Below are 25,497 nucleotides of genomic sequence, written 5' to 3'. Positions count from 1 at the left end.
TCAATACAACACAATTCTACTTGACAATGCTGAAGGGCCCCTTATCAAAAATGTGTTTATGTTAAATAATAAACATCAGCTGACACATCCTTATCAAATTTTGTATATTCTCAAATATTTACAAGTAGTAATCAGGTACCAAAGTACTAAAGTACCTTACTTAAAGCAGCAACAAGGAACTTTTATTTTTTTGTTGATTGTGGCGGCCCCGGTGGACAAAAGCGTAATGAGTACCTCCACTTCCTGTTGTAAGATCAGAGCAATTGTTTTGGAGGAGGATTGAAAGAAAGACGCACTGTTCGTTAAACACAGCTGACCCTGGCTCAAAGGAAGCAACAGGAAGGAGGAAAACAAAGTTGGATAAACCAATTTTAAAATGTATTTAGTGAATTAAAGAGAACAAAGAATAAACAAAAGGGTGTAGAGAGACTCGTTTCATTTGGTCACCCAAGACAACGAGACTAGACACAAATAAAACTTTAAAACACCTGACTTTCATCAGAGACTCTGGTTCTCTCTGTAACGTTACGTTTATGAAGTACTTTTCCCCCTCCAGCTCCATAAAACACCACCACATAAACACCCGACAATGGAGGTCACCTCTGCAGACAGGTTGATAAACAGGAGTGAAGATAAATCCACTTTTTAATCCCAAAAGTTAAAAAGTAATCTCTGAGCTCTCCTCCCGATTCCTCCTCTGTTACTCCTCTTTTTTCCCTGTTAAAAGTCTTTTTGGGGGAGTTTCTCCTGATCTGATTAAAGGCTCGAAGCACAGACGGTATTTGTACGTTGTACAGAATGCAAAGCCAAGTCCAATTTGTCACTTGTGGTACTATGCTGCATAAATAAATCGACCTGACTTGACTAGTTCATTTATTTGAGTAAGAGTTCTCTGGAGGCACCTGGGTTTGTTGCCATATCACAGTATTGAGTGTATTTAATTAGAACGACTGTACAACACGACTGTTTCTGCGAAAATTGATTCCCGTTCAAGATTCTGCTGAAACACAATCAGCCACCTCCGAGGAAAAAGATGTTGCAGCAGCACTTCTCCTCTCGGCTGCTCACCTCTCATCTTTATTATTATTACTGCAGCCCTACAATGTTCTGTACAATCCCACTGTGTATTGGTGGATTTGACATATAGACCTAATTACTGAGTCAATTTGACCGTGTTTGTGATCTCTGTTCTCTGCTGCATCTCATCTGTGGAGAATATCACAAGACAAAGCCTATAATGTATGAGATGCATACAAAGAAGCAGCGCTGCTCCAACAATGGGACTTATTATAAGATGCTGGTTCGTGTTTTATTACATAAATTAAAAGATATTATAAGACATCTCTGTACTTTAAAATTAATGAGGAGCTTAGAGGCATTCACAAGTTTTTTTCCATAGTGTGAAGTTAGAACAATACAACTGTAGGCAGTGAGGATTATTATGGATAAAACTTGCATGTTAGCTCTGAGCAAAGGCTGAATTCTGTGTGGCTGTTTAAGTTTCAGAGTCCTGGTGTTATGCACGCAGGCTCACTGTGACACTGTCAGAGTAGTATAGAACAGAGCCATTGTTAATGTTATTACTCACATCTGTTTTTTCACTGTCATATGAAACATTTAACCAAACCGTTATTCTGGTAAATTTTGTATATTTGCAGTTTGTGGCCTCTGACTGAGCTGCAGGAAGAAGTTGTGGACAAGTGCTTCTTGAGTTCTGTAATAGTAGTAGTAATGTAGTAGTAATGAGTGTGATTCAGGTTTATTTCTGTCAATGTATAAATAGTAAATGGCTGTATTTATATCCAGTCAGTAGCTGCCACAAGCAAGGTATTTTAAAGGAAGGGTTCAAAACTTAAAATCCAGTCATGATCTCCTCCCCCCATGCTGACAGAAAGTCAGGTGAAGTTTCGTAGTCCACAAAACATTTCTGGACTTTTACAGCTAACCAGCATTGCAGCATTCTCCGAAACAACTAAAGTAGCTGGAGACTTGTTTTAAAACATAAAAAAACAGCCAAAAAAAAAATAAATCAAACAACTCCATACAGCTCGTCCAGTGTAATCCAAGTCTCCAGAAGCCCCGAGATCCTAAAATGATTTACACCCTTTTTTAAGATGAAATCTTTACTGTCGCTGCTGAGCTAAAAGGGTTAGTGCTGTCTGAAGTGAGGTGAAGTGTACAAGCTCGACCAGGTGTCGAGGGTGTACATTACATCTTTTCAAGTCTCCAGCTACTTCAGTTGTTTAGGAGAATGCTGCAACACTGTTCTGCTGTGAAGCTCCAAAAACGTTTTGTGGACTACAAAACTTCACCTGACTTTCCATCAGCATGGGGGTGAGGAGATAATGACTAAAATTTCATTTTTGGGTGAACTGTTTCTGTAAGTATCTCGAATCTTATTCACGAATGATGGTAACGTGAGATCACCAGGCGGTTTGGTGTGGCATCAGCTGTAATGCGGTGTTATACCAGAAACGTGTGGGTCAGAGGAAGCTGAGCAGGAAGGCAACTCTTTCAATTTACAGTGAGCTCTGGGTTTGGGCCCAAAGAATGAGGTCACGGATTCAAGTCGAAAGTTAAGTGTCTAAAGTGTTAACTTAAAGGGAGTGAGGTATCTTGACATATTTGTCCCTGTGGAAATCTTTGGTCTTACAGACACATTCCCAAACATTTCCACAAATCGAAATGTTTCCTGGCATTCAAACCTAAACTGTACCTGGTTCAACATCCAGTGAGCGGGTGTCGATCTGGATGTGCAGGTTCTTGAAGGCGGCGGAGCAGAACTCCTCCAGGACACAGTGGACAGCCTCGGTGATGTTGTACGGCACCGATTTGGCGAACTTCATCTTGCTGTTGACGACCACGCTGCCTTTTCTGAAGTTAAGAATCTCCAGTTTCTTGAAGCCTGTAAGGTTTGCCTGCAGGTACGGCAGCAGCTGGAGACAGAAGGGGAAAATCACTCTGTGGTCTGTTTCTGTTATTTTAAACACTTTTGATTCTGAGACTGAGTATCCCTCAGAGGAAAGAAGCTATTAAACATCTGACGGTTAATTTGATATTAATGACCAAGTGTTTGGTTTCGTTTATCAAATCGTCTCATCTGTTATACATGAGAAGCCATCCACATACGGAAGACATTTGGAGGAAATTACAGTTTTCTAAAAAATACAGACTCAGACATTACAAAAGTGTGACAAAGAAGAGAAACTGCATAAAACAAAACTGCTGCATGGACAAAACAGGAATAAAGGGAGGACAATAATGTTGATGCAGTTTGGGAGCAATCAAATTGTCTCATCATAAAATCCTATCTCTTCTGTCTACACAGACTGAAGTCATAAATAACTTGCTTCCGCCGTTAGAGCTCTATAAAGCGGATAAATCAAAATTCTTCATGCCATTAATTGACGGACACAATCTGATTCTTTCCTGCATTTCATGTGAATGTCTCAAACTTTTTTCTATTAATCAACAGATGTGCTAGTTCTTCACCTTTTTTAAATAATTCTGGTATTTTCCTCACTTGCATTAAATTAAATGCATTCATTGCCATTCAAGAGTTGTAAAGACGACAGAATAGCTTTAAACTTAATACAAACATCTCTAAGAGGCAAAGCTGCTTTGGAGGAAAAATCCTCTGACATCTGGCTCATTGAGGATTAACTCAATCAAAGAACCACATTTCATCTGCAGATGTGGTGAAAGAGATAAGAGAAATGTTTTCAAGCGAAGCACTGGCAATGTCTTTTTTGTGTCCCTTTAAATCAAGGACACATACCTCCACCAAGGCTGCACGATCCATTATTCATGGTTATTCATTAATAATGGAAAACATTAAGAAAATCTCCCTTTATGAAATAAAATGGGTACACTTCTTGAAGAAATGCTGCCAGGGTCTCCTCTGAAAGGCTATTCTTTGGAGTTTAGTTGTACTATAAAAATACAGCTAATAGTCTATGTAAGTGGTTCCTAATGTTTGTTGTCTGATAGACCCCCAAAGCCCTGTCAGGTGAGCCCAAGTGACCCATAATCAACCCCACACAAGTTCAAATGTGTTCATTTGAACTTGTTTTTAAACCGAATCTTTTAAACCTCTATTAAAGTGGATACTGTTATGATAGTTTCTCCTCACAAGACAAAGGGATCCTGACCATCTTCCATATTTACCCTTTGTTTGTTTTGTTTTTTTTGTTCAACAGAAGCTGGTCGTTTTTACTTTTTTAGCTAATTCTACTTTTGAGGTCAGTTAATCACATTTTTAGTCAGTGACCATGAGTGCTGCATTGATACAATTTGACATTTTAATCAGGTCTCTGTGGTAAAGTTCTCGACTGCTTTCACTCGTACTTGTCAGGAATTACATATAATGGTGTTCGTCAAGGAAGCATTCTGGGCCCATTTGGTTTTCCCTCTGTGAAACATTATTAGCTAGCATGACAAGTATCAAATGTTTTACTTACATTGGCAACTGACAACTTTTTTTGCTTTAACCTCTCATTCTGAAGTAAAGACTGATGTCACAGTATAATGGCTGTAGAAAATCTACAACATCCACATCCTCGATTACAAGTAGGGCTATAATGAAGCACAAAATTGCATTTTTTTGCCAGAGGCGTGGATATTTCCTCAGAAAAAACATGTCTCAAGTGTCCATTTTCAGTGATATTGTTATCCGATTTGCACTTTGACCATGTAAGACTATACAATGTGTAACCATTGTGTTTTCCTGCAAATAGGGGCAGTTACAGGTCATCTACAGGCTTATTTTTGCATTAAAAAAATTAAGGTGAGACAAATAAATAATTCAGTGTGTTAAACTCCTATAGATTAATGACAAAAGCACTTGCAGAGCTTTTGACAGCTTGGGAAAAAACTTCAGTTCAAGTTCTCAGTATAAGCTTTCAAAAGAGCCCAAAACCATGCCTCGACTCCAAATGGTTCAACAACAGCTTTGGATTTACTTACGGATGGTAAGACAAAAGATTTAAACAAGTACAATTATTATCACTGTTAATTTTACAAGCACCTTTGGTTGGAAGTCACATTTCTACAGTAATGCATCACATTAATAAAAGGCACAAAAATCGGACAAAAATCTGTTTCTTCGGACTTTTTGTTTTCACTTTTGTGTCATCTGGGTAAAATATAAGTTACTGTTGTCACAGTGATGTTGGGATCCTAAAATGTTTCCACAGGTGTATATCATGAGATTATATCCACATTCTCAGTCCTACACAGGCAGCTGCATATTAGGGGGTTAAATCTCAATAAGTTACTTTTTCCAACACCTTACAAATGTTTATGGTATTTTTTCTAATGAAAGCAGCTATAGGAAATGTATTTTGTCGCTGCCGTTTGTGTGCATGTTGAGATGATAAATATTAAGTGGTACTGGCAGCGACCGCCACTGATGTGATTATGTTGTTTACTGGAGAGATGCAGTTTAGCAGCACACCGCTCACTCAGATGATGAACGGTTGCTTCAGTTTGTTTCAGTCATCAGTTTCCTTCACTTTTTCCTTCTGTCATCAACGTCTGTTTGTTTTGGAGAGAGTCGCTCACCTCAAAACAGACACCGCATCAACAAATTAGTATCTCCTAAAATCCAGTTTAACTCTCACACACTCAGGGGTGTTACATTTCTGCATAGCAAACGATTAAACTGAAAAAAAGAGAAACGCTCAACGAATTTGATTCTCTAATTCCCATGTGGCCGTACATAATTACCTCTATTGATGCAGTTAACAAAACGGTTCAGTGAAATGAATAGTAAAACCTATTCAGAAAATGTAGGTCTCTTAAGGATTTAGAGCAAGGTTTTTTTTTAAAACAGGGCATTCGATAGGCCTGATCCAGTACGTTCTATTTATGTGATAATTCCTGTGTTTCAGTATTTAGTTTTATCCTGCTGTCAGCGTTAACCAGCAGCAGACCCGAGGACACAGAAAGAAAGAGCAGGTGAATGCAAGGACGATGGTTTGATTCCTCAGGTCAAACTTACTGCCCTTGAGCAAGGCATTTACCTGTGGTCTGCATCGTTTGAAAGTTGAGAATTGCAGACACATACTGTCACTAGAGTCAGGACAGATCTGATCCAATATCAGTATTGGGTGCCGATACAGATATCGATCTAATTCACTTACTGGATGATGGACCGGTGTCATGATCCATCTACTGATTCAGATTCCATAGTCCGTCAAGGAGAACTGTCAATTTCCCATTGTGCTCTTTGACATTTTCACCCCAGTACTTGTTAAATACATTACTCTGCACTAGATTTATTTTAGTTTTTAAGACATTAACAAAAGATATGACACTGATCAAACCAACAAAACGTTGAAGAAGAAATGTTGTAAATGATATATAATCCTACATTTACTTGAGTGAAGAAGTTGAATCAGTACTTTGACCAGAAGTACACCTTGATGTCAGCAAATTGAATGAAATCATAGAAATCATTCCTCAAAATGGGAGAAAACCATATCAATTTGGTCTCACAGCATCCAATACTGTGTGAGAAACAGCACAATGACTACCTCAACAACCAAGTCAAGGACAATATATGGCCTCAATGTTTCCTACAGGAAGTGCTCTTGAGAAATTTTTCTATTTATTTTCCCCCATAACAGTGATCTTAAATATCCGCCCTTGGTTTTATTCTCATGTAATTCAAAATATTTTAAAATGTGGTTCTTCATTTTCTGGAGGAGACTATAACTGCATTTCATTATGCAATCCTGGAGTGTATAACAACATTAAAGCTGAACCTTGAGACAAATAATACCAGGACATGAAGTGGAGTAGCATTTCTTCTCCCAAGGTGGAAAACAATAGAAAGGTGGGGGTGTAAATTACACAGCTAACACAATTGCCTCTTACCACAGAAGAAAACATCTTCAAAACGTCATCCAGTGTTTGTAGTCAGTTTAACTCACAGTTCTGTTCACCAGTGAGTCATTTGTTAACAATAAAGCATCAGTATTGTTTCTATGGTTACCTGCAGACTAAGATACAGATGGGTAATAAAAAACCAGGCAGCAGGACACTGACAATGAAAGGTTTGATGACAAAGACGTGAATCAGATGTTATGATCATTTAGAGCTGTGGGTTAGCAGTTGATACAATTAGCCGCAATCCTGCTGAAAATTACATATCAGAGGCAACTTTTATTTTAAAATAAGCATTTTTTCTGGCACTTCTCTCTTCTGTTCATACACTTTCAGTGATTGTAGAATCATAATGATTTGATTCTGCAATGACCTCTCTGGAGGATTTGTGGATACATAAAGAACTACAATCAAAGTTTACAGCAGAAGGACATAAATTAAACATTAATTAAATAAAATTTCACCCAACTGTAGGCTTGTCTCTCCTCATCTTCCAGCCCTCATTAAAAGGAACAATGTGCTGCTTTGTCACAACTAATGTAAACTAATATGAACCATGAGTACATGTTGGTTGTGTATGTTTCTGCAAACCATGGATACCTTAACTTTGTACATTTCATACTTAAGCATTTCCACAATATGTGTCATATCAGGTTCGGATTATTCATTTATGAGCTGACTCATGTCTGGAGGAGGAGGGAATGGTGGTGGCGTGACCACTCAACTTCATCTGAATAATTTTAGTTCCAGTTGTCTTTGTGGCGTCAGAAACGGGTATTTTAAGCCAAAACATGATCTTTTCCTAACCCTTTGCGATTGGGTTAAGATCTACTCAGAGCACACTTGAGTTTTGTTTTTTGTTTTGAGATTTAAATTCGAGGCTAACAGATATATTTGTCGCCCGATATTGTATATCATCACAGATATATCAGTATCTGTATATACACCAATGTGATTTTTTTTTTACATTTTACAGAACATGATGCGGAAGAAATGCGCGGGGTTATTATTAATTTGAGAGTGAAATATAACATTTCAGTGGTCGGAAGTAATTTTAAACAATAAAGTTTATTGTAATCTGTAAAACATCCTGCCTCTTTTACATATCTTTGTAGCTTTGTTTGATAATCACATTTGATGGATCCTTTCCCGAAAATGGGAGTGTACTGACTGACATATCTGGATCTGAATTATTTTTATATCAGTATCGTCCCCTAAAAATTGAGATTTGGTCAGGCTCTAATTAAAATATCTCTTCAGCAGTAAGTTCTTTATCAAATCAGGTTTTTAATTCTATAACTAGAATTCTATCCAGACATTGTCCTGTTTCAGTTACAAGGTAAGAAAACACATTTGCAGTCCTGCTGAAGTTTTGAAGCCTCAGCACATGTGTAGCAAACAGCTCTTCATCTTAATTTCCACCAACTACTGTGGTTGTATCTAAATGTTTTCCCCACTTACAGCCTGAATGCAGGATAAATGTGTAGATGGATCAAGGCTATGAGAACACACTCGTTCTTATTGATTTTTACTTACTCTGACATTTTTCAGTGTTATTATCATGTTTAAAACATGTGCTAAGGTTCAGAGAAACACAAACCTCCTAAAGCATTTCTCTGTATTTATCGAGTACACAGATGCTGACCATGCACGATCTCTATCAGCCTGTTTAATATTCTCACCCGGGAGCTTCTTGGGATAACCACCACCTTCTAATGGTGGCCACTGGGAACTTCCCAGTATGAATGGTTTACTGATGAAATTAGAGCTATTTGAGTTAGATTAGAAAGTCTGTCTGCAACAGAGAAAAGGATGTGCACCAATCAATAGACGCATATCTTTTTAAATCTGATTTAAAAGGAGAAAAATCTTTAAATGTAGTCCAGGGGGTGTTTTCTATTTAAAGAAAAGCTTCTGAGCGCACAGAGAAACCACAGCGCTGCCACTCTGAGCCGAATGAGTGCAGGCAGCCAAAAGGGCGTCTAAATTAAACCGCTGCCTGGCTGCTTATTGAAGGGATTTACACACTTGTTTGGGGAGCAGTGATAATCAGAGCGACATTCAAATGAGAGCAATAATAAAAACTAAGTGAAAAGGAGCGTGTGTGAGCAGCCCACTGAGCATTCAGGATGATAAAAATGGTAAAATCAAAATTCAGCTGCTTTCTTGAGACTTTATCATACAGCCATTTCTTTCTTTAAACTTAAAGGTGCAATATGTACGAATTTTAGTGTGTGTGGGGGGGGGGGACCATACTGTACCACTAGAGTGAGTATAAATCCGGTACGTGGCCAATTCTTGCATATTGTACCTTTAAAGAAACAGTTCACCCAGAAATGAAGATTTAGTCATTATCTCCTCCCCCCATGCTGATGAAAAGTCAGGTGAAGTTTTCCTACTCCACAAAACATTTCTGGAGCTTGACAGCAAAACGGCATTTTCCTAAACAACTGGAGTAACTGGGGATTTGTTTTAAAACGTACAAAACAAACAAAACAATAAATGGCTCCATACAGCTCAGCGTAATCACTGTCTCCCTGAGATCCCAAATTGATTTGAGAAGATGTTATTTTCACCAATTTTTAAGCCAAAATCTTGCAACCTTTTCAAGCTCGATCTTTTCAAATCAATTTGGGATCTCAGGCCACACAAGTCTCCAGCTACTTCAGCTGTTTAGCAGAATGCTGCAACGCTGTTTTGCTGTGAAGCTCCAGAAATGTTTTGTCGACTACGAAACTTCACCTGACTTTCCATCAGCACGGGGGTAGGAGATAATGACTGGATTTATATTTTTGGGTGAACTGTTCCTTTAAACAAACTCAATTTAAAGTCTCTACATATTTCATGAGCGGTTAAATAGATTTTAGGTGGTCCGTTTAATGCGGCAACCATCACCAAAATATTGGTATTTCTCTCACAAAGGATGAACGAGAACTCACAGCAGTGTCATCTCTTACTCCCCAATATATTGCCATGGCACATTCTCCCTGCCTCATTAATTGAGTCGAGTCATTGTTTGTAGTAAAATGAAGGCTGCATTGTGCCCACCTGAGCTTGAAATTATTCTCTCACTTCATCTACTCATTTAAAACAAAAAACAAAAACATAACATATTAATTCATGACAGTTCTCTTTGAGAATGAAAACAAAGCATCAAATGAACGGAGCAGCTGCTCACATTCGTTAATTGTCTGTTTTACCCGTCAAGTTATAATGAAATTCAGAGAGGAAGGTCACACACCTTGATTGTCAGAAGCTTTACTTATTTTCTTTCATGTCAAAAGACTTTATAGTGAGGTCAGAAAATTATTATTTGCATTTTAAAAGGTTTTACCGTTATAATTATAAGAGAAAAATCACACGGTGACTGAGAGTATGTCAGCATCAGAGCTATGCTATTCAGGAGCTCCAAGCATATCTTAGTAGGGCTGCCATTAACGATTATTTTCATTGTCAGTTTATTAATTAATTAATTACAGAGGACAGAAGCTCATTCATAAATTACACCAAAATGTGCTAGATTCTCAGAATAGTTTGTAGAAGTGGAAAATCTATCCACATTTAGCACTTGGGTGTTGATTTAAGACATCCATGGTAAAAGGCCTATATAACATAATCGATCTCAGGATTTTAATAATCAATATCAGATCATTTAAATCTAAGATAGATTTAAATCTAGATCTACTCACCACATCTAAGAAAGTGTTCTCCAGGGATTTGTACTCCAGAGATGTCTTGTTAAAGAGGTCCTCGGAGAAGTCCATGTTGGTGACGCGCAGGCTGAAGAACACCACCAGCTCCCTGCCCTGGCTGGCCTTGGTCATGGTGGGTGTGGTCAGGTATCTCACTGGAGGCGGGGCTGTGACGCTGACAGTGGTGTGTTCCTCCCACACAGGTGGGAAGCCACTCCCCTCGTCCGGCAGCTCGTTTACCTCTGTTGCTGCTACGTCCGTTTGATCCATTTCCACTGCCAGGTCCTTTACATCCTCATCAATGAAGTCTTCAGTGGCTGCCGGTGGGCTGGTTTCGTCTCCTTTCTGCACTACCTCTGCCAAGTCTTCATCAATAATGACGACAGCTGGCTCACTCTGCTCCATCTCTGCCTCTGTGCTATCATCCTCTGAAGACTCAGGAGTAGAGGGGATTACGGATTCCTCTGCTACCTCAAAGAGTCCAGTGTCTATAGTCAGACTGGGTGTGGACAGTTCAGACACATCGACTGAAGCTGCCGGAGGTGTAGGAAAGTAGTCTGGAACCGGTGCCATCGTTGGACTGATGTCTCTTTCTGGGGATGAATCACTTTCTTGTGACTCCTCAGGGAGGTCTTCTGTCACTTTGGTGCCCTCTGATGTGTCTGGTTTGTCTGGAGCTGTCACCTCTTTGAAATGTCAGGCAAAAAGGCAGAATTAAGTCATGAGCACTCACAAAGGATTTCCACAAATTACACAAATGTGCCTGCTGAGTGAATTATTCATAATACATTCAAACTGCTTCATGCTGAGTTTTCAATCTGAATCTCCAACATCTGCATTGAGATAATAAACTAGATATAATTAATCTGGTATCTGAAATGATCCAAAAAACTGCTCTATTAAAAGAACCAGTTCACACAAAACATGAAAATTCAGTCATTATCTACTGGGGAAAAGAAACAAAATGGCTCCATACAGCTCATCCAGCGTATTTCAAGTCTCTAGATGCCCAAAGATCACAAAATTGATTTGAAAACACGTTACTTGCACAATTTTTAAAGCCCTTATCTTCACTGTCGACCATTATGAGTGCACAACTCAACCGCGCATCAAGGGTGTAAAAAACGTCTTTTTATATCAATTTGGGATCTCAGGTGACACAAGTTCCAGCTACTTCAGTTTCTTAGGAGGATGCTGCAACACTGTTCTAATGTGAAGCTCCAAAAATGTTCTGTCAACTAAAACCAATTCCTGTTCCTCACCTGCAGTATCAGAGGTTATTTCCAACTGTAGATCACTCTCTGATGTTTCTGTCATAGTAACTGCATCAGTGTCCATCTCGACTTGTGTGTCTATGCTGTCAACATCCTCCACAGTGTAAATGTCATGGATGATGGGGTATTCAAGTTCCGGTTCACCTACATCTTCAGAAGGTTGGATTTTTACTGGTATGATGGGTAAGTTGTCCTCCTCACGAGGCTGATGGAAGTCCGGTCTGACTGGTTGAAGGAACCCATCTTCAACAGTCTGAGCAGTATCTTCTCCAAAGTGAATTTCTCCCCTACCATCCAATGGGTGAAGAATTTTGATTGATTCAGCTGGTGGCTCAGTAACACCTTCCTCAGGTTCTGGTTCTAAAATCTCAACTATCCCCTCCTCTGGACTTGGTTCTGGGACATCAACGCCTTCCCCTTCTGATTCAGGCTCTGAAACCTCAAGTAACTCTTCTACTGGTGGTGTGACATGATCTACGCCTTGCTCTGGTTCTGATGCTTCCTCTGGACTCTCAACTACCACCCCTTGTTCTTCTAAAACATCAACTGCCTCTTCTGCAGCTGCTGGTGGAAGTTGCAGTTCTGAAATGTCTATAGTATTCTCCTCCAGTACTGGAACTGCAACCACTTCTTCTTCTTCTGGTTTTACATCCTCAACTACATTTTCCTTTGGTTGTGGTATGTCTGGCACTTCTTCTGGCTCTTTCCCTTGATCTGGTTTTGGAGCTATTCCTACAACCTCTACCACTTCTTCACTTGGTTCTGAAACCTTTTCTGGTTCCTCCTCTGATTGTGCAGCCTCAACTACCTTGTCTTCAGTTTGTATCACTTCAGTCACGTGCCCTTCCTGTTCTGACGCTGATTCTGGTTCAGATGCTGGTTCCAGTAACTCAACCACACCGTCACCTGGTGCTGGTTCTTCCACAACTTCTCCTTCGTCTGAAATCTCCACCAATTCCTCCTCTGATTCTACAATCTCATCCTCTGGCTCTGGATCATCCACAACATCTTCTTCTACAGGTCTCATAACATCAACTGCTTCCTCCTCAACTACTTCTGCTTCTGGTACTGTCTCCTCGGAAACTTGAGGTACTGTTTCCTCTGATCCTGCAGGTTCAACCACCTCTTCCACTTGTTCTGACACCTCATCTACATCCTCACCAAGATCTGACTCTTCCTCTGCTTCTTGAGCTTGATCTAAAACTTCAACATCATTCTCAAGTTCTGGACCTGGTTCTGACACCACAACTATACCTTTCTCTGGTTCCTCTTCTGTAACTTCAACAACTTCTGTTTCTGGCTGCAAAACGTCCACTGCTTCCTCCTTCAAAATCTCAACTGTGCTATCATCTGGTTCTGTCCTCGGTTCTGAAATGTCACCAAGCTCCTTTTCCATTTCTTCTGGTTCTGAAATTGCCACCTCTTCCTGGTTTTCTATAACCAACTCGTCCTCTGGCTCTGAAACTTCAGCTACTTCTTGCTCTGGTTCTGAAACTTCAGCTACCACTTCCTCTGGCTCTGAAACTTCAGCTACTTCTTCCACTGGCTCTGAAACTTCAGCTACTTCTTCCTCTTCAGCCACTTCCTCCTCTGGCTCTGAAACTTCAGCTACTTCTTCCTCTGGCTCTGAAACTTCAGCCACTTCCTCCTCTGGCTCTGAAACTTCAGCTACTTCTTCCTCTTCAGCTATTTCTTGCTCTGGCTCTGAAACTTCAGTTACTTCTTCCTCAGGCTCTGAAACTTCAGCCACTTCCTCCTCTGGCTCTGAAACTTCAGCTACTTCTTCCTCTGGCTCTGAAACTTCAGCCACTTCCTCCTCTGGCTCTGAAACTTCAGCTACTTCTTCCTCTGGCTCTGAAACTTCAGCTACCGCTTCCTCTGGCTCTGAAACTTCAGCTACTTCTTCCACTGGCTCTGAAACTTCAGCTACTTCTTCCTCTGGCTCTGAAACTTCAGCTACTGCTTCCTCTGGCTCTAAAACTTTAGCTACCTCTTCCCCTGGTTCTGAAACTTCAGCTACGTCTTCCCCTGGTTGTGAAACTTCAGCTACGTCTTCCCCTGGTTCTGAAACTTCAGCTACCTCTTCCCCTGGTTCTGAAACTTCAGCTACATCTTCCTCTGGCTCTGAAACTTCAGCTACTTCTTCCTCTGGCTCTGAAACTTCAGCTACCTCTTCCTCTGGCTCTAAAACTTTAGCTACCTCTTCCCCTGGTTCTGAAACTTCAGCTACTTCTTCCTCTGGCTCTGAAACTTCAGCTACCTCTTCCTCTGGGTCTGAAACTTCAGCTACCTCTTCCTCTGGGTCTGAAACTTCAGCTACCTCTTCCTCTGGCTCTAAAACTTTAGCTACCTCTTCCTCTGGGTCTGAAACTTCAGCTATCGCTTCCTCTGGCTCTAAAACTTTAGCTACCTCTTCCTCTGGCTCTGAAACTTCAGCTACCTCCTCCTCTGGCTCTGAAACTTCAGCTACCTCTTCCCCTGGTTCTGAAACTTCAGCTACTTCTTCCTCTGGCTCTAAAACTTTAGCTACCTCTTCCTCTGGCTCTGAAACTTCAGCTACTTCTTCCCCTGGCTCTGAAACTTCAGTTATTTCTATCTCAGGTTCTGACACTGCTAAATTCTCTTCCTTAGGGACAGAAACTTCAACTTGTTCAGGTGTTGGCTGCAAAACCTCCAGCAGTCCTTCATCTGCTTCCAACACTAACTCTCCCTCTGGTTCTAGCAATTCAACTTCAGTTTCTAACTCTGAAACATCATGCCCCTCTGTTTCTGAAACCTCAACAGGGTCATAAGGTTCAGGTGCAACCAATTCAGCCTCTTCCTCATCCGGAAGAGCATTAACTTCTTCGTCTTCTTGAAGGTTCACTGCCGGTTCAGTGGGCGGCTGGCCTGTGACACCTGAAAGTGTTGTGACTGGGAGTGCCAAATCAGACGGCTCCTCTCCAGCAGGAGCTGCAGTAAATAAAATCTGTTTGGTGGGGGTGACTACATCCAAAGTAGGATTCTTGCTGTCCTCTTCAACAGGAGCCAGGTCTTCCTCCGATATCAGATTTGGAGACAGACTAATATATGGAGCATCTGTCTCCAACTCAGGAATCGCAGGAGGGGTCGGGATATAGTCTCTCACAAGTTCACCAGTTTCATCGTGATGAATGGTTTCGATCTCATGTGTAATGATCAGTAATTCTTCTTCCTTCTCTTCTTCATTTGATGGCTCAGGCTCACTCACATAAATTGCCTCAGAGTCACCGGTAAAATCCTCTGAGGCGGAGGAATGATCGCTGCTCTCTGCCGTCCCACCAGTCACTGCCATTGTGTCATCATCTGGGACAGCTGTGGGATCTAGCAGGGTCACAAGTGCATTTTCCTTCTCCATGGGGGTGAGGGGAACCACCAGCCGAGGTTTATCATCTTCTGGCTCATCAGTGAAAACTTCAAACTCGTTGTGTGAATCAGGCTCACTGGACTGTGGAGAGATGGATTTAGAAGAAGAAAAAGGGTTGTGATTGTTGGTGAAATTGCACTTAATGTAATATTCCTAAACCTTAACTTAAATATGCCGTATATTTAATTTCAGTAGCTCATGTCTGAAACTATTCTTACTACAAATACATAGCAAGGTTTTGAAAAATAATCATTATATTCAGTTCTTATGATAAATATAATATATAAATTGAAATGGTGTATCATGGGTACACTTCTAAATAATTACATAAAAAGTTAATGCTTGCAGAACTAGTAGTCTTTTAGTCAGTGTACAAAGGCTGAATATCCACAAGTTTTCAATAATAAATTAATATTAACTTTGATTGAATATATATCTGCTAATCTTTCCCAGTCAACATTTTAGTTCTTTCAAGGTAATTCTGCTTATAATTGCTACATAACTCTCTCGCATATTGTTCCTTCCATGAAGGAAACTATGGGACATGTAACCTAACATTGTGCAACAGGGAATTAAATCATTCCATGTAATGTGAAAGTTCCACTTTGTGGTGCCAATCCAACTGAGAATCCACACCAATCAATTCTGCTACTCTATATTTCTCATATTTATTTGGCTTTTTTCCACCAAAGTGGATTTTGTATACTGTACAGAACTTAAAGCCTTTTCAGGTAATGTTGTGATTTCTGAGCAATACTACTACAACTGTCTTCTTTGGCTGCACAGTGGCGGTACAGTTGGGTGCTTTAGACTCTCAACAAAGCTTTAGATGTTTCCTCATAGCAAAACACTCTGACAAACCCACTGCCCAGCAATAAATGTCAGATAGTAAAAAGTTATTAGCTGGTGAAGGAAGTGGAGCATTTATCAAATACAGAGAGAGATTTTTTAGAGTTAGTGGAGACCAACATTGAATATTGGACTTACATTCATCACGTGGACACAAACACAACAAAGTTACAGAACATGATTGTGTCTTCTATAATCACAGCTAAATGACTGTATATCTAAATAACCCTCTTTCCTGAGTCTATTTCTGCTGCAATTACAAAACCTATTACTGTACCTCGTCCACTATTTCCACTGAGGAGGTTGATGTCAGTGCTGGTAGGAGGACTGCTTCTGTCAAAAATAAATTTGCACAATGCATTTTTATACTTGAGATAGATGAGTCTGATAAAATACCATAACTCAATAATTCTCCACCAGTTGCTGGAGTGGACAGTACTAATATGAGACAAACCATTTAATGTACAGTATTTTACAATAATTGTTAAGTTGTTTTTATAAAAAAGACAAAAAAATCATTGTACCTGGTTCAAAGTTCAGTGAGTCAAGATCGATTGGCAGCGAGGCCTCCTCACGCAAAGCCTTGGTCACCATTTCCCTGAGTCCAGAGTTGTCTGATGAGTCCGGGCTGCCGGTCGCTGTCTCTGAATTCTCAGAGTTGATTTTAGGTGAATTGATCTCAAAGACGAGGGAATAGTGCACTGAGATTCCCCCAGGCCTGAAAATGAGATATTACCTCTGAGACTCAGAGTTGATGGCTGTAATTCTTCACAATAAAACATATTGATCATCTAATCTATGCCAACCGTCTGCAGATACAGGCTTGCTGTTAAGGCAATTTTGTTCTTTTGGCCACCAATTGTCCCTTAAATTCTTCAGTGTTCAATAATTTAATTTGAGTCTAATTCATCAGTGTCACAAGTCCTGAAAATGTTGAAGCTAACTCTGGATTAAAGGGATTCTAGATTCTAGATTCTTCTTCAGCACGAGCTGCAGAGAAGCCTTCAATTTAACACGGCAGGTGACAAACAAAGGTAATCAAAAGTCGTGTGGTGCTGCTGTAAGGAGAGGCTCATTCAGAAATACCACGCATGAAAATCTGTGGCTACACTTCAAAAACATAAAGAGAGAGACTGCATCAAAGCTTCATCAATATTCTGCACAGCTACTGTCATCAAGAGAGAATAAGCTGATTTGCTGAGATGCAACTGATTAGAATAATGATGTGAATTTCCTCGCTTTTGTGAGAACTGATGTCTGCCAAACAAAGCACTTCTTCATTAGGTTGCAGCGGTGGTTCTGCGTCTGATACTTCCTCTGCATCACTTTGTTCCAAACTCAGACAGCTCTTTGTTTGGAGCGGACCTGATTGTGTCCCATATCTGAAAACGTGGGTGTCCTGAATTTCACTGACTTATCATCCATTTAAGGCTTTCTTCATGGGATATTTCCTGCTGTTTTGGACGCGTGCTACCATGTGCTGTCGCTTTATGTAAGTCATTGTGTAAAGGGTGACATGTCGTATGTGTCTTCACCCACTTTTTGCTATTGTACATGCTACGCCTGTTGCCAATCATGTCGTCAGCAGGCATATATTCCAAAGCCTCTGTGTTGTTTTCTTTGTTCGTATTTCTGCTCTGATGAGGACAGGTGGTGGGGGCGTGCGGGTGCAGCGCACATATTAAAGGCTTTTTAGTTTTTCAAGCAGAGAAATCTACCTTGAACTTTTCTGGGGAGATCAACGCTCCTGAACACAAGCAAAATGGCTTTATTCTTTTCCCTTCTGTCTTTGTATGTGCACATCTTGGTTTCAAAGAACTCTTTTCATCTATCTGATGTACAAAGCAGCACTCCTTGGCTGTTTTTTATCTCGTTTCAAAACCTCCCAGACAACCCTTCTTTTCCTAAATGAAAACAAACCCTTAAAGTTCTATTAACCAATAGTTTTTATTAGGGCTGTCAAATCGATTAAAATATTTAATCGTGATTAATCACATGATTGTCCATAGTTAACGAGCAATTAATCGCACATTTTCCATCCGTTCTATATGCACCTTTTAGGGATATTTTTAAGTTTTTAATACTCTTCTCAACATGGGAGTGGACAAATATGCTTGCGTTATGCAAATGTATGTTTATTATTATTGCAACAATTCAAAACAATGACAAATACTGTCCAGAATATTCTCCAGAATAACCTCTAAGGTACTGCATGCTCAAAAAATATGCTGAAAGCATAACATGGCAAACTCAAGCCCAACAAGCAACAACAGATGGACATATTGACTAGAATGCAACATTCCTTAGTAATATTAACACAATGTATTGTCCAACTTTACACTTGTAAAGATTAACTAAACAATTTTAATCGGCCTGCAAGCTGCAGCCACCTATTTAGCTATCGCTGTTGACCGTATGTCTCATGTAGAGTTGTCCAGGCGTCTGCGTTGCAAACTATCAGCGTGGTCTGCCTTTGGCGAGGGGGAGGATGGCTCTCTACATCAGCTGTGTACTAATGCCAGCAAGTGGTATGTGGGACTCGACGTACTCTGGTGGTAACTCAGTTCACATCGAGAGAACCATCTGGCAGGGCTGTGAAGCTGAACTTGCCATTGAAAAGACCCTTTTCTTTATCCATTTCTGCTCAAGGAGGTTTGTTTCTGCTTGCCATCCACAACGTTACTGCTGCATCGCTTCCTGATTTCTTAACCTACGGGGTGGGCCGAGGGTCATAACGTGTGAGTCAAAAAAATTAAGAGGAATTTGCGTTAACGCATTATTATCGCTTTAGCTTTGACAGCCCTAGTTTTTATATTTAAAAGGACTCTAACTACTGGAAGTGTGAACAGCACCAGTACGTTTCTGCAAACCACAGATGTGTTAAATTTGTATGTTTAATGTGTATCATATCAACATTTGTCCAATATGTGTCTAATCACGTTCAGGTTACATGTTGGGATGGTTTTATAACACATAACTCTGTGAGACGGCTGCCAAGTGAGAGACCACTGTTCGAGACAGCGCTTGAACATTTGTAAGCATGAAACCACTTGATATCTTCAGAAAGACCACCGTTTGAGAGGGCATTTCAACATTTCTAAGCGTGAAACTACTGGTTATTATTAACGAAAGACCACTGATCAAGATGGCTTTTTACCATTAGTAAATGAGAAACCACTGGATATTTGTAAAGAGAGACCCCTGTTTGAAACAGTGTGTCAACATAAGTAAGCATGAAACCACTGGATAGTACCACTGGTTGAGGCTGCATTTCAACATTAGTTGAGTGTAAGTAAGTGTGAAACCACTGGCTCTTTTTAAGGAAGGACCACTATTGGAAGCAGCCTGTCAACATTTGTAAGCATGAAACCACTGGTTACTTTTCCCGTTGTGTTTGTTGTTGACGAAACCAAGTATTTTAAGTCAAACTATGATCTTTTCCCTAACCAAGTGGTTTTTGTGCCTAAACCTAACCAGACCATAAACACAGCGCCATCACAACATTAAATTGAAAATATAACCTAAAGAAATGTAAAGTTACAATACAAAGAAACGCAGAGCTTCAACTTCTCTATTGCTTTCAGATGCGTACAATGCCAACATTTATTCTGATATTGAGTTGGATTTTTATGTTTATCACTTTTGCACTGGAGTAAAAAACAATTGATAAAAACTGCATGTTGCACAAAAAAAATGTTGTTTTGGCTATAATGTGAATATATGTTGTCAACAGAAATGTTATTGATTTCTGTCATGATTTTTAAGAATTCTGTAAATAATCTCAGAACTTAAAACAAAACGCAACTCTGCAGTAGTTTCCTTTGTTTTTGTGAGTGCTGCAGTCTGGCAGACAAAAGCAGGAGGAGTTGTGAACCCTTCATAAGATTAGAGGACGAGCTCCCGCTGAGGCCTTGCCTCTGTGTTATTGGCCGTGACAGTGCCAGACACCACAGGGGAAGGCAAATTAACGGGGGGAGCAGCTTGACAATTACTGTATCCACAAGTCTTCCTGTTTCACTGCTCACCTGCCTCTTCTGATAATGAGAGAAAAGGCCAAGCGCTGTAATGAACTTTGGCCAAAAGAAGAAAAAAAAAAGCTACACTACAGGCCTCTTGTTAACCTTAAACAAGAAAGAGCTTCACAGGGCAAATATCCTCTTGTCTCAGCAGTTATTTGGTCAATGCAGGTCACTGTGCAATTTCTACTTTGTATTGAAAGATGGTTTTGGGTAAAATAATTCTCTTTCTGCATCGGATCCAAATAAAAGCTGAGCTGCATATTGGCAGGAACCTGCACAAACACACAAGGGAGGGCAGATAATACAGGAAATGATTCATCTCTCGGTGTCATTTACCCGTCAGTGTCCTGGGTCTCGCTTGCATTGGGGAGAAGAAAAGAAGGTATAAGAGCTGGAAATGAAAACTGTAACAGGAAGAAAAACACAAACAGGGTGAGAAAAAGCCACAAAATGTGTAATTTCAGATTTTACACAAATAGATCAACACTTTTTTTTGAAGAAAGCATCTGAAAACTATGTGTAGAATCTCAAATTCTCTGTAGGAGACAAAATGAGCAACAAAGTTATAAAAAAAAAAAACATTTTTGTTATCAATCCATTAGTTTAACAATTAAATCCTTTGTTAATCTGCTTCATCAGGACTGTGCCGCTCTAATGTTTAATTGAATTCACTTTAAATCCAAGGGATATAAGTGCGAACATTTATATCCAAGTCAGACACAAAATACACAAGATTAAAATCCAACAATTTAATCTTTAAAACCAAACAAACAATGTCACCCAAAATGTATAACTCCACATCAAAGTGCCAAAATACAGCATGTATCTGATGCACTGTCTGTGTGTTTCTGCTGTTTGTGAAGAAAGACACACAAAAGCAAAAAACATATTAACGTTATGGTCCTGTCCTTCGTCTTATTCTGTGGTATACTTCAGTTTTTGTATATAATTTGACATTTTGAGTGCATTTGGTTCTTACCTTATTTGTTTGTGTAATTTTGTGACTTAGCTGCTGAAATTCCCCCTTTAGAAAACGTGACTAAACATGAACAAAAATTTAAAAACATTACCTTGTCTGTGAACATTTGTGCCTGAGTCATATCAGATAGATTTTTATCACCAATAATGGTTGTTTACGCTGAAGACAACATCACAGACAACAACTTGTGATCCCATGATCCCACACTATGTCTTTGGTTACCTCAGCCAAGGAGGTGTCTGTTTTTTGGTTGGTCGGTTGGTTTGTCAGCAGGATTACACAAAAACAGATTTCCACCAAACTTGGATGGAACAAAGGATGGATCTTGGCCCAGAACAGAACCCATTAACTTTTGGTGTTGATCCAGATAAAGGGACTCCAGGAATTTTTTCTCACTTTTTTTAACATTCAAGAGATAGGGGGCCCTATTTGGATGGTCTGTTGTGCATGGTCTAAAGTGCAGCGCACTGGTGCGTTTAGGGCATGTCCAAGTCCATTTTGCTAGTTAAACGGCAGATAATCTGTACGCAAAGTGCAGCGAACTGCGCAAAGAGGTGGTATTTAGACTCTGAATTAGTCATGGGTGTGTTTTGGTTAGAACATAAATCCAAACAATCCGAGTGTCGTCTCCCGTTCCCTTGAAGAGCCAGGTGTGCTGGGGCCTGCACATATTAAACGGTAGCACTCATCTCTGCTGAGGGAAAGGATGTGATCCTCGGCTGCTGGACCCTCTGCCCCGCCACTTCATAATCATCTGTCCCATCAACAACTCTGTCTGACTGCATAGGAAAAAATACACTGATTTTTAACTGAGGAGGAGGAGTGCTGCTGCGTGTCCCTCCATGTGTGCATGGATCTCAGTCCATGGATCAGGCAGGACATGTCATAAAAAGTATCATCTTGATCAATAACGGGTGGGATGAGAAGGTGAAATACGTGTATCTTTACATTAATATTGCGCATTTGCGCACGAGGAACAGCTGATAAGCTTCTTTGATTAATTAAAACTCCTGACTCATTTCCTTTGGAGAGTTTATAACTGCAGCTTTCAGTTTTGCTGATTAAATGTGCCATGATATTTGTTACAGTCACATGACTGCGTTCATGGAAATGTTTAAAATAACTGAAAGCAGCCTCTCAACTCATAAAATCAGAGTGTATGAACGTGTGCACCCGCCTGTGTAGGTGCATCTAATGCGTTATTATCATTTCTCAGCCAGTTCTGACAGTTTGGCCACAACTTAAAATCTTGTTTTATGTCTTTTATTATGATAAATGCACTGACTTTAGTTATTAAAATCTTCATGTTGTTAAGTTCGTTTTTGCCAAACATTACAGGACATAAACAGGAAATCCTGTAATGGCTATCCATTTTGACAGTTTTCCTTAAATTTCTTCAACAGATTAAAAATGTTTCTTTACAATTCAAAATGTTTCTTTCTTTTTAAGAAAAACTGTTACATTCCTAATTTTTGGTTATGTTGTTGTTGTTATGTAACAATTTCTGAACAGCGAGGAAATGTAGCTTTCCATTCTGCCAATTAATCTTGCTTCTCCTGAACAGTAGAGCAAGATCTCTGCTTTTCTATTCTGTCTGGTTCATCGTGGAACGAAACATTTGCCTGCAGCAGCATCTGACACAATCCCAATGACAACCAGCCTCTTATCTATTCAAATGGCTGTCCATGCCAAACGATCTGCTCATTTAAAATTTAATGAAATTATTGAGGCTCAGTGGAATGTCTCGCCGCCACTGTGGCCACGGTAATTAACTGCGCGTCCTCGCTCCTCTCTGCTCATTCAAACCTTTTAATATTCAGATGTGTACTTCATGCTCAGGACTCACCTGATCCCCAGCACATGGATGGCTTTATATCCCGGGAGTTCGTCAAAAACATGCTGCATCTGTAAAAGGAAAGGTGCTGATATATCAGTCAAGATGGCTCCCATCATCACCCTCCCTTTGCAGAGGCTAATTTAATTAACTCTGAGCTTGTTAATAACCTGGCAGGACGCCAATGTGTCCTATATAAAAAGGACTGCATGAATGGAAAACGCTCATTGATATCTATCTTTGGGCGAGTTAAGCACCTGGACACTCTTATGACATAATCGTCTTTAAAGGCTCCAACAGGTAACATCCTGCTGTGAATCGCGTGCGACTCTGAATGATCCTGATGCCGTTTTAAGAGTCTTTTAATGAGGAAATAACACTGAAGAACTCAATTTCTCACCATGACTCTGATTGAGGAGCTCCACAAAGAGAAATCACCCACAGAAAGAGAGGACTGTGGGTAATCTGCTCCCTATCTCTGGCCCTGTGGTGTAAGCTTCTTTACTATCAGGACAGACACAAGAGACTCATGGAGACTGTGGCAGGTAGTAAGTGACATGCTGGATCAGACAGAAGAGGAGAGTCCTAGCATAACAAAAAGAGGGCAGGAAATACTGCCAATACAACCGACACAGTTACTACTTTTGTAAGAATTAATAACCTGGTACACATGTCTCTTATTAGCTGGTCAAGCTTGTTTTTGTGAAGACTGACAAGACGAAATCTACCTACACCTGATGACCCCAGCCGTCTTTGATCCAGTACGGACCATAAGCTCATCATGCTAACGAGGCACATTAACTACACCCTAGCTTTGTGTTTCAGTCCAGAGCCCCTCTTTGTTTAGAATAACAATAGAACAACAATAATCATTTACTTTCTAAATCCTCAACCTTTCTAATTATTTTCAGGTTTATGTGACAATATTAGAGATTTCCAATGTGGTCTCAGACTTTTAACCCCCCTGTATATTAGCTTGTTGGGTATCCTATTCTAAAACAAGGATCATTCATATGGAGTTGGACCTGCCTTTGCAGCTTAAACAGCTGCCATACCTCTAGGAAGGCGTTGCAAAACACTTGCTTGGAGGAATTTGTGCCGAGTCAGTCAAAAAAAAAAAAGCTTTAGTGAGGTCAATCACTGATGTTAGATGAGAGGTCTGGCTCACAATTGCTCTTCTAATTCCTCCCATTGCTGTTCAATGAGTTTGAGGTCAGGCTAATTGAGTTCCTCCACATAGAACTCATCTAACCATGCGTTTATGACTCTCACTTTCTGCACAGGGAGGTTTTCTTCAAGCCATCCTGCGTTTTAATTTTTGGTATGACAAAAGATATGGCAAAGAGCCCCAATTTTCACCAGGATTGTCTAAATTTTCTATGAAGATAAAACATTTCTCAAAAATATAACTAAGAAAGATAATATAATTTCACACACTTGCATTAAAATACAAGTTCTGACATTGAACCTTGATAAGAATAGACAACAAGACACAGAATAGGAATTCAAAATAGGAAAGCAGGAAGTAGAACTCCCACCTGGTCCTGCAGGTGATGAGCCAGGTCGATGTACTGAGGGGAGTCTGGATCGTCCAGCAGCTCTCTGTAACCTGGATCCACCAGGTCGATGCTGAACTCCACAATCTGCTCCACTGGACTCTCAGGGACCACGTTAGGGAGCTCGGAGTCCTTCAGGAAAAACAAACACAAGTCAACATCGAGGTAAAACCAGAAAGAAGAATGAAACAGCCCTGGTCTGCTCCCAGACATCCTCCACTTAAAATACACTGTATGTTTACTGTGTCCAGTTTACATTGTCATTTTTCATCACTCCTGCTGTTGTAATATTTTATCTAGCAGGACTAGATATCATCATTGCTTCACCAAAAATTACTCTAATGTCCCATCAACATTTGCGAAAATACGGAAAAAATGAGCAAGTGTTTTCATCTTTGTTTTGCGTAGGATTGCTTCTGACCCGTGTAATCCGAACATTTCTGATAATTTCAGAGCACTGAAAAGTCCAAAAGTCAAAATATATTAAAAAAAGATCGATGTTATAATTTCCAAATTCCACAAGATGTTTTTACCGCACAAAATATTCTCATTCAAACCATTTTTGTTGGCGTCAAGCCTTTACAAAAATAACATGTTCACTGGGGCAAAAAATCGTTTGCTCTCAGATTTCACCTGACAGGGTGGCCTCGCAGTAATCCAACAGCATGAGAAATGACATTTATATAACTACAACAACAACAAACAAAATATGCTCTGTGTGAGAATCATACTCTCTCCCACACATCAAATACTGTATGCCTATGATATACTAAGAACGGCTGATTTCACGCTGAAGTAATGCTTCAGCTTCCATCATCACTGCTCCTCCTGGTGGATAGATAAACCATTGCAACTGGTTTCCATGATTCGGCCCAGCGCTCACTACGTCATGGCGGTAATTATCTCTGGACAGACACGATGAACTGCTGCAGCAATCTGCTGCTGGAACCAACAAACACGCTGGGAGCCAGGACCAGGTGGAAGAGCACTAAATAAGTCCTTGTTTCATGCAGCAGGTAAA

At 40.1% G+C, this 25,497-nt stretch overlaps 1 protein-coding gene across 1 annotated transcript in view; it reads right to left on the bottom strand.

The window, feature by feature from the left end:
• Nucleotides 1-25,497, bottom strand: part of LOC141017687 (uncharacterized) — a 48,842-nt gene that overhangs the window by 8,972 nt on the left and 14,373 nt on the right. The window contains exons 7-15 of the mRNA XM_073492419.1: nt 24,459-24,608; nt 22,933-22,991; nt 20,444-20,470; nt 16,613-16,806; nt 16,366-16,421; nt 15,186-15,320; nt 11,843-15,068; nt 10,578-11,266; nt 2,717-2,936 (exon numbers count right to left, since the gene is read on the bottom strand). Coding sequence (XP_073348520.1) covers nt 2,717-2,936; nt 10,578-11,266; nt 11,843-15,068; nt 15,186-15,320; nt 16,366-16,421; nt 16,613-16,806; nt 20,444-20,470; nt 22,933-22,991; nt 24,459-24,608 — 4,756 coding nt within the window. The remainder of the gene's footprint in view (nt 1-2,716; nt 2,937-10,577; nt 11,267-11,842; nt 15,069-15,185; nt 15,321-16,365; nt 16,422-16,612; nt 16,807-20,443; nt 20,471-22,932; nt 22,992-24,458; nt 24,609-25,497) is intronic.

This window comes from Pagrus major, chromosome 22 (assembly GCF_040436345.1).
Source record: "Pagrus major chromosome 22, Pma_NU_1.0".
Lineage (NCBI taxonomy): Eukaryota > Metazoa > Chordata > Actinopteri > Spariformes > Sparidae > Pagrus > Pagrus major.
Note: the sequence above shows the minus strand (reverse complement) of the source record. Positions and strands in the feature narration are given on the sequence as shown.